The 16,084-nt window shown below is 39.3% G+C and overlaps 1 protein-coding gene across 1 annotated transcript in view; it reads left to right on the forward strand.

The window, feature by feature from the left end:
* The window catches only part of PRKAR2A (protein kinase cAMP-dependent type II regulatory subunit alpha), a 54,294-nt gene extending 39,967 nt beyond the window's left edge, over positions 1-14,327 (forward strand). Inside the window, exons 5-11 of the mRNA XM_035337961.1 lie at positions 2,589-2,695; positions 3,787-3,940; positions 7,067-7,168; positions 8,913-8,987; positions 10,777-10,842; positions 11,524-11,662; positions 12,241-14,327. Of these exons, the coding sequence (XP_035193852.1) occupies positions 2,589-2,695; positions 3,787-3,940; positions 7,067-7,168; positions 8,913-8,987; positions 10,777-10,842; positions 11,524-11,662; positions 12,241-12,374 (777 nt within the window). The 3' untranslated portion in view covers positions 12,375-14,327. The remainder of the gene's footprint in view (positions 1-2,588; positions 2,696-3,786; positions 3,941-7,066; positions 7,169-8,912; positions 8,988-10,776; positions 10,843-11,523; positions 11,663-12,240) is intronic.
* The last annotated feature ends 1,757 nt before the right edge of the window (positions 14,328-16,084 follow it).

The following is a 16,084-nucleotide window of genomic DNA, read 5'->3' on the forward strand; positions in this document are numbered from 1 at the left end:
ACGTGTATGCTCCACCGTATCTTAGAAAGGAGTTTGTAGAATTTTAGCTATGACTGAATTTCATACTGGGTGAGAGCAACGCCTCTTATCCTTAGCAGCAAGGTCCTCAGGCATCCTCAGTACCACTATTTGAAACAAGAGGGTCTTAAAGTTCAGGTGTATTCCTGGGCTTGTCCTTTTATTAAAAAAGAGCTCAGTGTTTCATTTACTTAAAAATAAGTCTGCCTGTTTACCCTCCAAATAAAACACTGCTGAGTTACAGTATTTTTAAAAAGCTTTTTAAGATTTATATTGCTTGTTTTCTGACAACTGTTACTTAAATGCATGCTGTGAAATAAGTGGTTGAATGGCATTCAGGCAATGGTTCTTAATTTAGTTTAAGTATCAAGAGAGTTTTTAAGGACAAGAGAATAACGTTTGAGTGAAATGAGGCAATATTTTCCGTATAGAGCCAGTGTAGAGCCAAAGGCACCTAGAGCCAAGCCTAGCACAGACTCATCTGGAGTTGAATGGTCTAGAGCCCCAAAGTCTAGTTCCAAATGCTCTAGAGTCAAACAACACGGAGACAAAATGTCAAGAGCCAAACGGTCCAGAGCCAAGTCTAGCGCCAGAGAGTCTGTCAGTAAACAGTCTAGAGCCAAGCAGCGTAGAGCTGAAAGGTACGGAGCAAAGTCCTTAGCTAAATGGTTTAGATCTAGGCCTAAAGCTAAGTCTAGAGCTAAACAGTGTAGAGCTAAGTCACCTAGGACTGAATGATCTAGTGGTAAATGTTCTAGCGCCCAGATCCCCAGAGCCAAGTCACCTAGAGCCAAATGCTTTAGAGCCCAGCTGCCTAGAGCTAAGTCTAGAGCCAAACAGTCTTGTAGCTGAGCCAAGTCTAGAGCTTAACGTCTGAGATACCTTGCAAGATCATTATGGTGATGACAGAAGTGTAAAAACTAGAGACTTTTTTTTTTTTTTTTTTTAATTTAAACATGGGGTTTTATTCTGGAGCTCTTGTGAAACAGAAAATGGAGGAGGAATGCATATACTCTGTGAGCTGTAGGTGCTTGGATCCTGGTGCAATGGCAATAATGTCTGAACCAGCTCTGTGAAGATGAGAAGATTATCTGCTACAGCGTTAGGTGAAAGATTGATTAGATTTATCTAAAAGATATATTAATAATTTGCTATGTAATTGGGAATGTAGTTTAAAAGCTTTTATGGCATGTAATTAAAAAATACTTGCTAGTCTGTGCCAGCATGGAAAGGATTGTGGGAAGGGAGCTGGAGAAGAAAGGGATGTAGATCTGAGTTTCTAGTGTTAGAGGAGTTTCTAGTGTTAGAGTTTTATCTCATGTCTGGCTGTAAGGTGAGATGGCGCCTAATCCCAGCTCTGCAACTGATGTGCCGTGTAGGCGTTGAATAAATCAGCACGTGTCTGCAGTGGGAATACCGCTGTGGGATCGCGCCGTCTTCCAGTGGGCTTTAGCAAATCGCCAATCTTCTGTGTCTTAATTTTCTGGCCCTTACAATGGGGAATGCTGTAATGAAAAATAATGTAACAAGTAATGTTGTCAAATACATTGAGCTTCCAACATACTGCAAGTGTTAGGCATTTATTTTAATAACTTGTACATCTCAATTCAAAATCTTAGTTGTTAAGTGAAAATGGTGTAGGATGAATGTAGTGTTTAAGGGGGAGGAGATAACATTTATTTTCCCTGGCTGGGTGGTTTGACCTCTCCTGTAGAAAATGGGTGAAGCCTTTATGTGAGTGGCTTCTCTCAGCAGAACAGATAGTTTTGAAAATCTTTGGATGACCTGTATTTGCAAGAGCGTTAATAGCAGTATCATGTATGGTTGTGCTGTCTATGTGTGGGCTTTGACTTTTACAACTTCCTTGGCTGTGCTGCGTACAAAAGAAAGTTTAGTCATGGCTCATCAGAGAAACCCCATTTGTGTCTGCTATGCTGCCAAAGCTGATCCTGTTTTCTGTATGTGCTCTCCATGCGTGGCTATCTGATCTCACCTGGTGCAGAAGTTGCAGGTTCTCTAAGACACAGAGTATCTGGGGAAATAACTTTGGTTGTCCAGAGGCTTGTTGAGTACAGCCCTTGTCATGGTTGGGGCTCTTGGCTGATGACAGTGCAAATAAGTTATTAATAAATGCTGGTGTGGTTTTTAGACATACATATAATGAAATATGCGTGCTGCTGATAAAATCAGTATGTATCCACTGCAGTGAAGATGTGTCAGATTATACCAAGTGAGAGCTTGGTGTGTTTAACTGATGCGTACCATTTCAGTGCCAAAGCAATCTGAACATAAATTTGAGATAATAGCTCTTCTGTAAGGGAAGCATCTGTTTGTCTGCATTATTGAACTTATATTAATAAGCTGGAAACAAAGTGAGGTACTTTCTGGTTAAAAGCAAAATTCATTATCAAAATTACTTGTATATGCGTACAAGTAAAAGTAATGCAATGCGTGTTGCAGTTCGTTATCCTCGTCAGGTCAAATGAATTTGCCTTTGTCCAGCAAATAATGCAAAATTGTGTTTTCTGAGCGTGCTTTTCTTTTTTTCCCCCCTCTTGTTTGTTTTATAGGAGCAGCTGTCTCAGGTTCTTGATGCTATGTTTGAGAGGAAGGTGAAACCTCAGGAACATGTGATTGATCAAGGGGACGATGGAGACAACTTCTATGTCATTGAGTGGTAAGCAGCTGTGCCTTTGAAAAGTGAAGCATGTTTCTTTTCAGCTTATTAGAAATGGCAGGGAATACTTATTTCAGGATGGTTTCCGAAGGAAACATACTTTTTGCGATTGTTGCCTCTTCCTTTTGTCTTTCCATTTTCCCCTTTAGGCTCCCATTGACTTTTGGATCATTTGCCAAGGGCAATCAAATGTGACAGAGGTGGACATCCTCGTGGTGGATCCACCATCTTACTGAGTTGCCCTTTTTTTTTTTTTTCTTAGGGCTTTTATATTTTTTCATGTGAGTGTTTTTTCTTTTGAGTCCTTGAGCTATGTATGATTACCATCTCAACAATGACACTTTGGTTTGTGTCTTTATTCTTCTTACCTTGCAGAGCTTTAGCTCACAGACTCTCTCACAGGCTCAGCAATTCTCTCTATAAGGCTGAGCCAAGGTCACCCAGTGACACCTCACCCATATAGTCCTTGGACCACAGACATCTGAATACTAGGCTGAAGGTTACATGGCTGTAGTTATTTGGAAACAAATGGCACTAGTAAGTGATTTTCAGGCTGAGGGATGGGAAGAAGTTGTTCCGTTTCACTCAAGGTGCTCACAGATGGCTCTTCTAGATCAAAAAGACCTCTTCCCTCTCTGAGAGGCATCAGGAGCAACAATCTTCAGAGATATTGTTGAAAAAACAGCCAAATAAAGGTTATAGATGGATTTGAGACACCCCAAAGGGGCCTCACTTGGTAATACACACGCTGTGAAAAGACAGATGCAGTTAAAGAGCATCCATACCCATCCAACTACATTTCTTTCCCTTGGCTGGATCACTAAAAACAGCGTTGTCAAAATACTATGCAGAGGAAAGCAATTAGGTTCTGGCCAGGTCTAGTGGGATGAAAATGCTTTATTAATGGAAAGATATTGTGAAAATACTGTAGCTAGAAGCAGTTTAGTGTCAGGCAATTGGAAAACTCAATAAAGCATGTTCCATCGCACCTAGCAATAAGAGGACTCTTTGTATAACAACAAAAAAAAATGTTTTTGTCGTCCGTACTGGAACGTTGTCTAATGAAAAGCATCTATTCCATTGTTTTCCAGGGGACTGTATGATATTGTTGTAGCAAAAGACAACCAGGCACGCTGTGTGGGCCGCTATGATAATCACGGCAGTTTTGGGGAACTGGCGTTGCTGTACAACACTCCTAGAGCTGCCACCATTGTTGCCACAACAGAAGGAGCCCTCTGGGGACTGGTAAGGAAAGGAAGTTGCCCTCATATGCATACTGTTTGAAATACTAACTCACCATGTCTAGCGGCAGGTGCTTCTCTCTGTATGATTCCTTGTGCTAATAGCTATTTTATCATGATTTGTTATCTCACCTTGTTGCATAAAAGATCCATTGTGCAAATGGGTTTGGCCACCCTTCTAGAACAACTCATCTGTAAAAACTGTGTTGCTAGTTTTATCTGTCCTTTTTATCATTTTGCATTTGTTGTAATCAGAGCTTTTGGTAGCGGGAAAAACAAACAAATGTCCCTTCATCCTGCAGAGAACAGTGAAGACATTAATGCACGTATTTGTAGAGGGGAAAAACAGTATCTAAGTAACATTCTTTATTTTCAACTCACCTTTATGTCATTTTGTCTGCTTTAAGGGACATGGACAGTGTTGAATATTTTCTTGAGCATGTCAGTAATTTGAAGAGTAGGAAAACTGCCCAAAGCTTTGTTTTCCCTCAGAATAAACTGTCATGATGTTTCTGGTCCCTTTGTGTTACCCTGGAAGAGGTTCTCGGGTCAATGTGACCTTTTGAGATACCAAGCTAAATGGTAATGTTGCTTTGTCTCTAGCCCAGCAGTGTTTAATGTGAAGCTGTAGACATTAGTTTCCTATTGTAGTTCTTTTCTCTACGCTATTTGGATAGGGTTATTTTCACAGTGCTCTCTTACTCGTCTGTAAGGGCTCACATAGTAAGCAAATTGTGCGATCAGAGAAGCCTTTGAAGCCAAAAGTGTTGTATGCTTTCTGCGTGCACTGGGCTCCGCAGCAACAGTCACTGGGGGTTCACCATGTGTTGTGACCTTGATTATACGACTGATAAGCTGCTACACACGGCATGCTTATGCAATCTCTGCACTTGCTGAGAGAACTGATTTTCCTTTTCTTTGTGAGCTGAAAGAAAAGATTTTGGTAAATCAGCCAGGGAGTAATGTCAGTATCTAATTTCTTGAACAAAATAGCTACGTACACAGCCCATTCATAAAAGGAAGAAACTGAGATGATTCTTTGTTCCAGGTTGCCTTTGAAAAGAGCTGCACAAATCAGGTTAATTTTGTTTTCATTCTGTGATTACATTCACTTAATTAGCAAGATGTAGTTGAAGAGGGACCTTTTGCTAGATATCTGTCCTGTGGATATTTTATTAACTAAGGTTGCATCTTTCTGTCTAAAACTTCAGTTATTTATTCCTGTTATCCTGTTATTCTGTTGTTGGCATGTTTTATTATATTATTTTGTGCCTCTTGTAATTGAAACATATCTTTATTAGTCTGCAAAAGTAATTGCTAACGCTTATAGGTTGTCTGCCATTTAGGAGGTGCGGGTTACTCCTGCTGCATTGCAGGCTTAGGCTAACAGAAGGCTCAAGCACGAAGCAGTAATGAAATGTTTTTTTTTTTCTACGGAGCAGAGAAATGTCCTCACCATTTGCTATTGAATGTTTCTGGGGAAAACCTCACAACTGTGAATACTTCTATCACTGCTCTGCCTTTTTGTCCAAATATTGCTGCTTCTCCTACCTCATTGATACTCTGAAACAAATGAATTCTGAAATTTTTATGTTTTTGCAATTCCCCTGACAATTTCTGCACCTGCTTCTCCAAAGGTGTACATTTGAAGAGACTTCTACCACTGAAGAATTTCTTTAAAATAAAAGACCCCCCCCCCAACAAACAGACAAAAAAAAAAAAGGAAAGAAAAAAACCCACCAAACTCACCAGTCCCTCAGGCTTTATCATCTCTTGTCCTTTGGATAACAGTAACGCTATTCTGTTCATCTGTCACCTCCTTCAATTTACATATTCCGGTAGTGCTACCAGCATCAGTCATTGTTTCCTCTCAAAGCATATGTAGCCTGCAGCCCATAAAATTGTTCTCTTACCTGGAAACACCACCTCAAAATCTCTCTTGTGAAGTATCAGTTGATGTTTTTAGAAAATGAAGATGCAGAGGAGTGTCTCTCAGGGACTTGGATGTTGCTGCTAATTCTGTGGTACATTTAATATATATATATGTATTTGGGGGGACCTTTTTCCTGACCAAAATTCTGCTCTATTCTTCTGACTTTATTTTTGATTTTTTCCATTTAGGCTCACATCGCTTATGGGCCGTGAGCATTAGTTATGCAAACACTAACAAAAATACTGGTGGGCAAGTGCCTTTCCCCTTAGCCTGGGTGCGCTGTATATTTGCAGCTCTCTTGTGCCCTTTCTCATCAGTGTTCTCCAGTAGTTCAGCCCAGCCTTTTCTGCGTGCAAATAAAAAGCTTTTCATTAAGATCTCTTGACGATAAACTCGCAAACATGTCTGCCCCTGCAGGTGCTGAGACAGATGTAGTTAGCTGGGCAGGCTTGCCTTCACTCAGGCACGTACTGCCGCCCACTGGCCATGGAGCCAGTACAGCACCAACTGCTGCCTGAAAAAAAAGTCAGCAGGGCAAGTGCTGGAGCAGCAGGCTGGAAATCTTGCCCGGTATTTAGGCTTCAAAAGCAAACCAAAGCATTTTTTGCATCGAGAAGGTGCTTATGGTGCATGTAGGCAGACAGACGTTCAGAAGCAGCCAGTCCCTACAAAAAGCTGCCTCTTGGATCCTTAAAGGTGGAGGAGGAAATCAAGTCTGTTGCTGTTTGATACTCTTTGTGTTGATCTAAATCTGATCTGAGGACAGAAGAATCTAGTTCAGACTTAATCCTGCAGTTGCTTTACCAAATAAGTGTTGCAAATTCCAATTTCCAATGGCTTCAGCAAGAAGAGAATAATTTCTTTTATTCTATGTGGAAGCATGAAAGATATAATAAAAACAACCAAAAAAGAAAACAAACTCAAATCTGAAAAACAGTACAAGATAGACTAAAAGGGGAATTCTTACATGCTTATCTGAGAAGGACTAAGTTTGTCTTAGAGTTCCCTGCTTTTCAGTTTGTTATTACAGTAAATACTCCCACAAGAGCTATTAGGATCACCATTGCGATGGATATGGTGCCATTTTAATAGCCTGACTCATATCCAGTGTTTCTTACACTGCTTAGTTAATGTTTGTTAGCTCTTTAATCAATAAGCATTTTAGTTGAGAGGAATAATTTGTGCTGTTTCTTGCAGGATCGAGTGACATTCAAAAGAATTATATTGAAAAACAATGCAAAGAAGAGGAAGACGTACGAGTTATTTATTGAATCTGTGCCCCTTCTTAAATCCTTGGAGGTAAAGACTCTCGGAGATACCAGATTCTTGCACTAGCATTATCGCTGCAGTCAGTGTTTCTGCTATATCAGAAATCTGTCAGTTTGCTTACAGATTTTTATGAGCTGCTTTAGTGTCCCATCTGCTGTACAACTGAATTTATGTTGTTGAAGTTGTACAGCATTTTTTTCATATCCTTGTTTACAGTAGACAATTTTTATCTTAGTCTGTATAAAGATTTAAAAACAAAATAGAAAACATATTAAAGTGAAAACTGGGACTCGTGACTTTGGTTCTGTTTGAGGGTGTGATGCTGAAGTAATGGTAAAATCACTGAAAAATTTGGCCTTTGTTGACTGCGAATGGTTTTAATTTCATAACTGTGGGCCACACCAGATCTTGCCTTAAACCTTAACCCATATTCAGGTGTTAAACTAAAAACAGGCTACAGAAAGCAGTGGTGCCTGGGAACAGAGTGACCAGGCAGAGCTGACATGTGCTATGTTGACGTGTATGATACATGATTTTAGGAATGATGTATAGTCACTTCTAAGCTGTGTTCAGACTGTTTTCAGAAGGGCTTTGTAGCCATACCAAACTGCTTTGAACAGTGGTATGTTTCTGCCTTTGCCTTATGTCACAACTTAGTGTTCTTTGTTAGCATTGGTATTTTGTATTTCAGAACATCTTTTAATCTTCTTAAGAGAAAATTACAAAATGATAGGTGTGAACAGCAACCTCTGACATATATTAGTTTGGACATATGCCAATAGCTGTGGAAGGGGTGAATTGCATAACATCTTCTCCTTCGATGGCTGGCTTAAACTAGTTCAATCAATGTGACTTTTGAGCAAAATGACTCATAAATACTTAAGGATATAGAAAAATAACTCATTAGCACTGGATGGCTTTTTGCGTGACACACTGCAGTTGAATCATGCGTGGATCAGAATTAACAGTTTCTCAAACATGGGTTAGATTGAAGTGCATTTGTGAAATGAATGGATTAAAACTGAATCATCTGTTGAGGTATTCATTTTTAACTGTTTAAGATTTTCTTCCTTTCTGAATACATTTTTACACTGATCTGAACAAATAACATTGGTTTGTGGTTTGCTGGATGAGAAACAGGAAACATTGGAGATAAATTTAACTGTCCTTTCTCCCTTCCTGTTTGTGAGGGCTTAGGCATGTTTCACTGCATGTCAGATTAGCGACTCCTGACCTTGCTGCTGGGCATCCTGTTGCAATGCCTGCTTACAATTTAGACCTAGTATCTTCTTCAGAGCACCTCTTCCTCTCACTAATCTAGCAGTGAGTTTTGGGACTGGGGAAGAAAAAAAAAAGATTATTCAAGTGTATGATGATTAAAATATTTTGAATTTGTGCTGCTGGTATTCTCATTTAAGTTTGTTCTTAGGAAACTTGTGACTTTTTCTAAGTACTTTTGTCAAATTTCATCTGAATCTCCCAGGACGTATTTTTGCTGTTATTGTTCTAAAACAGCCAAATCTGTGATTTTAAATTTAGGGGATAATAAAAGCATACGGATGGGACATTCGAAAATTTTATTTGCCTATTGATTATGGTAGTCTTGAAAACTGTTGGGCAATTTAACAAACTCAGTGTGGGGGCTGCATTTTTCAGTACCCAGATTCTGTGTGTGTGTGTGTCTAGTGACACATCTTCAATTCTGAGTTACAAAGATTACTAGAGATGTACTGTAGCAGACAGATAATTGTGCTTATTTTCCTCTTCATTCTAGGCATCAGAGCGAATGAAAATTGTGGATGTTATAGGAGAGAAAGTGTATCAAGATGGGGAACGTATCATTGCTCAGGTACTTGGAGTCTAAATTCCCATTTATTATTCTCCCATCTCTTCTTCTTTTCCTATGTGGAACTTACTTAGAGAATCATGCTAATTTAATCAACTTGGCATCACTTATTTTTTCTTTAAACAAGCTTCCGGTGGGCCATGCCAGATCTTGCCTTAAACCTCAACGTCCAGTTCGTTTAACTAGCTTTTGAATATTTGGGGAAGGACCACTGAGTCTTTTGCTACGTATTTATTCTATTCCTTTAGCTTCTGTTTTTTCGCCTTGTGTCCGCCTGTTTTTCATAATTGGTCTTTGAAAGGTTTCAAGAAGAATGTGCCTTAAGCTGAAAGTAAGTCCATCTATGCAGTTTTCTGTGAAAGCTATTTTCCATTCCCAGCTATACCTTTTATAGGCATCTGTGACCAGATTAAACAAGAAGTCACAATCACATAGTAAAAGCATCTCTGATTTCGAGTCTGACTTCAAATGATAGTCTCTGGTTGTTGATATGTTTTGTCTGCTCTAATAGATCAAGGCCAGATTGGCAGAACGTGAAGCTGGACAAATTCAGGCTGAAGCTATGTTTTTGTTGGCTGTTACAGAAATAACTTTTTGGGATACTTTTACTGGTGAAACACCAGAATTTTGCATCAAGTTTGGCTGGAAGTTGCTTTGTAAATTTACTTATTTTATGAAAGTGCTCAAATTCAAATAGGAGTTAATGCAAGAAAATCCTTGGCTTATCATAAATAGTAGGCTTTTGATCACAAGTTGTCATGTTTTATAAATGGAGTATGACTCCTTGATAATGTCTTGAATAGGTGATGTTAATTACCATGAATGTCAGATAACACTGAATGTAGGAAACCCTGGTTTGTTGATAACTGAATACTGCCAAATTACTTCACTCCAAAAAGACGCTCCGTTTTGTAAGTTGAAAATCTTGTTGCTTAAGAACCTGGGCAAACTGGACTCTCAGAAAAATCAAAGCTTATAAATCAGCCTCCAGTTGTGCAGTTGGTTTTAATCTTTGTAATCAGTGAATTAAGGACAAGGATGTAATTACCTGTAAAAAAACAAAACAAAACAAAAAACACAAACAAAAACCAAGTAGGATTAATAGTCTGGATTGTTTGGGGTGATGGTGATACATTGCTAAAGATGATGAAATGTTATGCTTGGAAAAGACTGCTAGCTCTTCCTTACTTTTCTCACTACCTTTCTATGGCTGTTGCATCATTCCTCACGTAGATGACTTGCATTGTGGATGTGATTTTCCGTAAACTGTCCTCCTCTTCCTTTCTATGTTAATGCTCCTCATGTATAGCTATTCTGGATTCTGCTGATCCCACTATTTTAGCTAGGATTGGTTGAGCTCATACTTAGTTTAACGGATCCTTCTTCCTACTGCCATCTAGAAATGTGGTCACTGACTTGATGTTTTATTAAAACTTGCTTCTGAAAATTCTAGGCCCAAGTTAGTTTCACTATCTTCTGGTTGCTTTCATCAGTATCAGAAGATTCGTGTTCACTTAAGTGATTTTGCTGTGTATTGTCAACCCCTTTGCTTCTTTCCTTTCTACCTCCCCTGCCATTGAAGGATGTGTACTAACAGTTTATTCCCGTGGGTTCCTCTGATGTATTTGCATAACCAGTCATCTTTTAATGCTTTAAGAATTTGAGTGTTACTCAATTCCAGCAGATTTCTGCACAAAGCCTATTTCAGAATGAATGCTTTAATACCACTTCCATATATATACTTCTACAGTAAACAAACAAGCAAAAATAATGTTTTACCTTTTATTCACAGGGTGATAAAGCAGATTCCTTTTACATTGTAGAATCTGGTGAAGTAAAAATCATGATTAAAAGCAAGGTAAGTTCAAACTGGGTGATCAAGCTTTAGATTAATCCCTGATTTGATCAATTAATGTGTGCAGTGTGCAAAAACTTAAATTATTTTAAGATTGATTTTTTCAATGATATTTATCGTTGTCACTTACGTGATGTAGGTTGTAAAATCCCTATATCTCTTCTGAAGTGTCCAGAATTCAGTTTGCTAAAGTTGGAAGGTCTTTTGCTTGGATCTGCTCCTCTGCAAACTGACTTGATGTACTCTCGCTGGCCTTGAGCGGGGAAATGAAACCTGTAGGGTTATAGCAAACTGCAGCTAACAAAGCTGGGGCATTTTATCTCCGGTGACATGATAGCCATTGGCATTTGAATGAATCTTTGTACAGCCTGAAGCAGTCCTTAGGGAGCAAAGTCTCATGCGTGATAAAACTTTGTACCCGTGTTAGGTGAATGTAATAGCAGTTCCCAAAGCTGTAACTCTGAGTACCTGCCAATTTCAAAACTTGTGGGCCAGCATACACTTTTCTTATCAAACTTGTAATTGAACATTTTGTCAGGGTATTCCACCAGTACAGGGAATGATCTGGGAACTGCTATTTTAAAAGCTCTAAACCAATGAGCAGTTGCACATCCCCAGGATATCTCAGATTAACTGTACAAAGACAGAACTGCATGTGAATAATTTAAATGCCCTGTTTTACAGACTATGACAAGTAAGGAAGCTAACCAAGAAGTGGAGATTGCTCGGTGTCGCAGAGGACAGTATTTTGGAGAGCTTGCACTTGTTACCAACAAACCCAGGGCAGCCTCTGCCTATGCTGTTGGGGAGGTCAAATGTTTAGGTAAGCAGATGTTCTATGTTTCTAATTACTCTCTTCTGGTCTTTGCTTGTTTTGTGCACTACCCCTGACAGAGCAGCTATTTGAAACCTGGCCAGCCTTTTGGTACCTTGTGGTCAGATGCTAGAAGCTAAGAGCATTGGTCTGGAGTGGATTTCTATGATGAGGTTTGAGAAGCACCATTGTCTCCTGCTCAGAGCTTTAGTTTCAGGTGGGTGGGGATAATGGCCCAGCAGGCTCTGTTTTCCCTGCTTGCATGGTCTGTGCCCTTTGAAGGGGGGAATTTGCACCAGGACTCCAGACTTCAGCATCAGCTTCTTATATAGAGATTGTTTGTCACGGCTTCCAGGTGATCTGTTAATGCCTACACGGTGTGTATAGGTCAGGTGTGTATTTCATTAATCTTGTTTCTCCAAGCAACAGGACAGAGAGAAATCAGAGATAGGATTTGTTTGTGTGGCTTCTGTTGGAGCCTCAGAACCAAATGGATTAGACTGAACGTCTGTGTTCTGAGATCAAAAAGTAGATTGGCATGTGGTGTCCTTTTTGATAAACGATCTTTTCACTTCTGTTCTTTGCAGTCATGGATGTGCAAGCATTTGAGAGGTTGCTTGGACCCTGCATGAATATTATGAAGAGGAATATAACGCATTATGAGGAGCAGCTGGTGGCAATGTTTGGCTCTAGCATGGACCTGTTGGATCCAGGGAATTAGGCACAGGGTACCTCAATGCCTTCTTAGTTCAAGACACAGAAAAGCCTCCTATCAGCAACACAACTCACAAGGAAAATGGACACTACGGAACAGTTACTGCTGCTGTCTTCTTGGGCATTTTAAAAACCATAAGCAAGTCTCGGCACAGATGGATTGCTCGCTCCCTGCCTCCACTTTGCTGCTGATACTTCATTATTAGACCTAGATTAAAGATGATTCTAACCCTGAGTTCACTTACTTGGTTCAGAATGGCATCTGTTCAACAGTTCAAGTGCCTGATACGAAATCCAAAGTGTACAAGATACAGAAGCCTCCTTCCTCCTGCTATTCCCGTTGGGATAAATTTTCAGATCAGATTTTGTGGTTGGAGGTTGCCTATTCTGCAGAGGCAACCTGTGGAATACAAGCCTTGTATAGGCTTATTACCTTCTTGTATTGTTTTCCTTACACAATGTCAAATTTGCTTTTAATTGTAGCATCTGGGTTTGAAGTTAAAATATCAGCGGAGCTGGTTAATAAGGTGGCACTGAAGTTTTTTTCTACCTGCTGAAAGATGCAGGTACTATAGCTCTTTAAACCAAGTAAACTGAGCTGGGGACACAGGTGAGAGTCTGCTTAGCAACAAAACGCAGAAAGTGAAGCATTACTAAATTTCAAGTGTTTTCTGAGCAGCAAAGAAAATTGTTTTGCTCCACGCTTCCCAAAAAGTATGCAGTGAGTTCAGATCAAATGGCTGGAAGGTGTCATAGTTGTCATCTCCCCAAATTTGCTTCTCGTTTCTGACATCAGGTGGATTTTATTGTGGTGAGATCACAATAGATGGCCACCTTCTGCTTACGGAGATCCTTTTTATACAGCTAGATTTGCCAGGGTGCTGTCTGGGTCAGTTTTAAAACTTTATAAGGAGGTGAATGTTATGTAATTTAAAGGAAAGCTACTTCTGTACTTATTTATAGGAGCTCCTCCCTGAAAAAAAAAAAAACTAAAAAAAACCCACAGTATTCTAACATTATTGGACACTTGGATGCTTCCAAATGCCATGTTGATTTTAAAAACTTTTGAAAAGTTGGTAACACTGGACTTTGCAAAGCAAATGTCTTTGCTAAGTAGGCAGTTGGTGTACTTGAGGGATCTTTTGGGTTAGGTGATAGCTAAGCTAATGATGTTTATCTAAAATACCTGTTAAATTTGCAGCATTTTCTAGGTAGATGCTGTTTCTACAGCTTTAATGAACTTAATTGGTATACAGCTGAGATTTTATCAAAGTACTATCTAAATAAGAATCAGACCATAAGAAGGACATTTTTATGGTGTGAAATGGAATATGTATACTAAATCTTCGAATTGGTAGGTAATAAATCTAGTGACCCTTTGAATTTGCGTTATTGTGCAGGTCACAAAAAACTTAGTGGGATTATGGTATTTTAATTGTGGATGCTAATGTAACAGAACCTGCTCGTTTTATTCATGGCCATCTGAGCAGGAGCAGAAGGATGCTAATGTTGAATTCCTGCCTCTAGTTATGACAGTGGACATTTCTCTAAGGCACTAGATACTTAGCTGCAAGTTGATTTCTGGATGATAAATATTTTTTCCCTAAATTGATGAGGACATCCCAGTTCCTGCATTATTTGTAAGATGGAAACTTGATAAGTTTGGCTATTGTCCAGTAACTGTAATTGGAGTCATATTTTTTTATGATGCAAATGATTTGTAATGAGCACCACTGAACAAGGTGTTTCCATATTAAAGATCTGGTTGTAATGTGTAGTGGCTGTTCTAACCATGTGTTTTAGAACAGTGAATTGCCCTTGCTTTCCTGGGCTGATTTTTTTTTTTTATGTTATAAATTACAGCCAAAGAAGCAGCAGGTACTTCATTTGTGCTTCTGAGGTTTTACACCAAAGACAGTATCATTCTTTTGATTACAGATTTTTATTTTTTTTTTTAAGACAAAAAAAAAAAAGAGGGGGAAAACAACAACAACATAAAAAAACCACACTCATCAGGCCCTTACACTGATATTTTAAAGTTTAAGAGACTTTGGCCTCTAAGACAGAGGTCTCTCTAAAGCCAGCTTGTCACGTCTTGCAACCCAGACCTAAACTGGTCTGCAAACCAGTACAGAGAGAAACTTGCTGTGAATAATCATCAGCTGGTCTTTGTTGTTCCCAAGCAGAATATCCTCTCCTCTGTCTGGAGGAGCCTGGCAGGTTGGGCAGCCTTACAGATGAATTCCACTTCTTTGGTTCTCTGCAGGACAGGACTGAATACCTCAGCACATGCAAACATTGGCAATTGATTTGAAGTTTAACCAAAAAAAAAAATCTAACACCCAAGCAAGACCAATGTTAGATTTGTAAGGTGATTCTCCCTGGAAGAGAGGATTTGAACAAACTTTTGAAGTTTTATCTTTCTCTAGATTCCTTGAAGCAAAAGACATACAGGGCAATGCCATCCTGCATCCAGGATCTGTGACATCATTTGGTGGTGTAGAGAGGCAACCTGACCTTCAGCTGAAGGAGAACGAGCCTGTAAGAAGGCTGGCCCATGTAAAATGTTCTAGTTTGCAATGTGTCTGACTAGTTGGGTCTGGATTAACCAACATGTTCTGGACAAATTTGGAACATGAAGGTAGTGATAGAAGCTTCTAGTAAGATGCTCCACATAGCCAGGTATCTGGATAGCCAAACAGCACCAGCAGTGAGCTAAGTCAGAAAACGTGCAAGGGGTGATACCAAGACCAAGGAGTGAAGTGAGGTGCCTGGTAGTAAAGTTCTACCTGCGTTATTGTCTAAGCTTATGCCTTTTCACTATGACTGTTCTCACAAATGCTGGGGAGAATGAGCACAGGTTTTTTGGTGTTGCTGCTCAGTGTTCAGTAAATCTTCTGTGGATTCTCTGACAGTGGAGAAAGATCTAGTTTTTAATAAAAGAACTCAGCAGCAAAGTGGGTAAAGAGGATAGTGTCTTTGAGACTTGGAGGAAAAAGTCTCATTTCTGATTTCCTGCTTGTGATTGTTGTGAAGTCAGTGAGAGGAGCTTTCAGTGGTCGAATATCCTGGCATATGGTATTTCTACTTAATGTCACAGCACAGGTTTCACAATGTTAAAAAAAAAAGGGGGGGGCAAAAAGGCTCTCTTTTAGACAAGAAAACAAAACTGTGCAATTTTGCACAGAGGGGAAAAAAATAACCCTTTGAATGTCACTTCCATTCTTTCTTTTCTGTTGGCTGAAAATGGACGCTTGTTCATGACTTGTATTTGTAAACTAGTCTTGCCAAAATACAAACACTGTTTTTTTTTTCACTCCAGATAATTTTTGTTGTTACAGTTATTGCTGATTATTTTCACTTCTTTCTAACCATATATTTTATTTCAAGAGGCCTTCCTTGTGGATTTTCTCCTGATTGTCCGCAGCACTACACTGCTATTTCAAGGTGGAAGAAAGTCACTAACCTCATGGGAGAACACTCAACTCCGCTTAGCTGGCTGGAGCTAATAATGCATTACTAATTTTCCTCTGCTCTGTGGGGCAGAAGGGGAATTAAATTCTGCATAAAGTTGCTACCTCAAGGCTCCAAGTGCTTTAAAAGTCTTTCACGTGGGAGAATTTCATAAGACAGTTCTTAAAATTGGTCTGTTCTTTTGAGTTAAATATCTTTATTTGTTTCATTGAGGGACCCTTATTTTAATTCATTTTACACTTA

This window comes from Oxyura jamaicensis, chromosome 12 (assembly GCF_011077185.1).
Source record: "Oxyura jamaicensis isolate SHBP4307 breed ruddy duck chromosome 12, BPBGC_Ojam_1.0, whole genome shotgun sequence".
NCBI classification, from domain to species: domain Eukaryota; kingdom Metazoa; phylum Chordata; class Aves; order Anseriformes; family Anatidae; genus Oxyura; species Oxyura jamaicensis.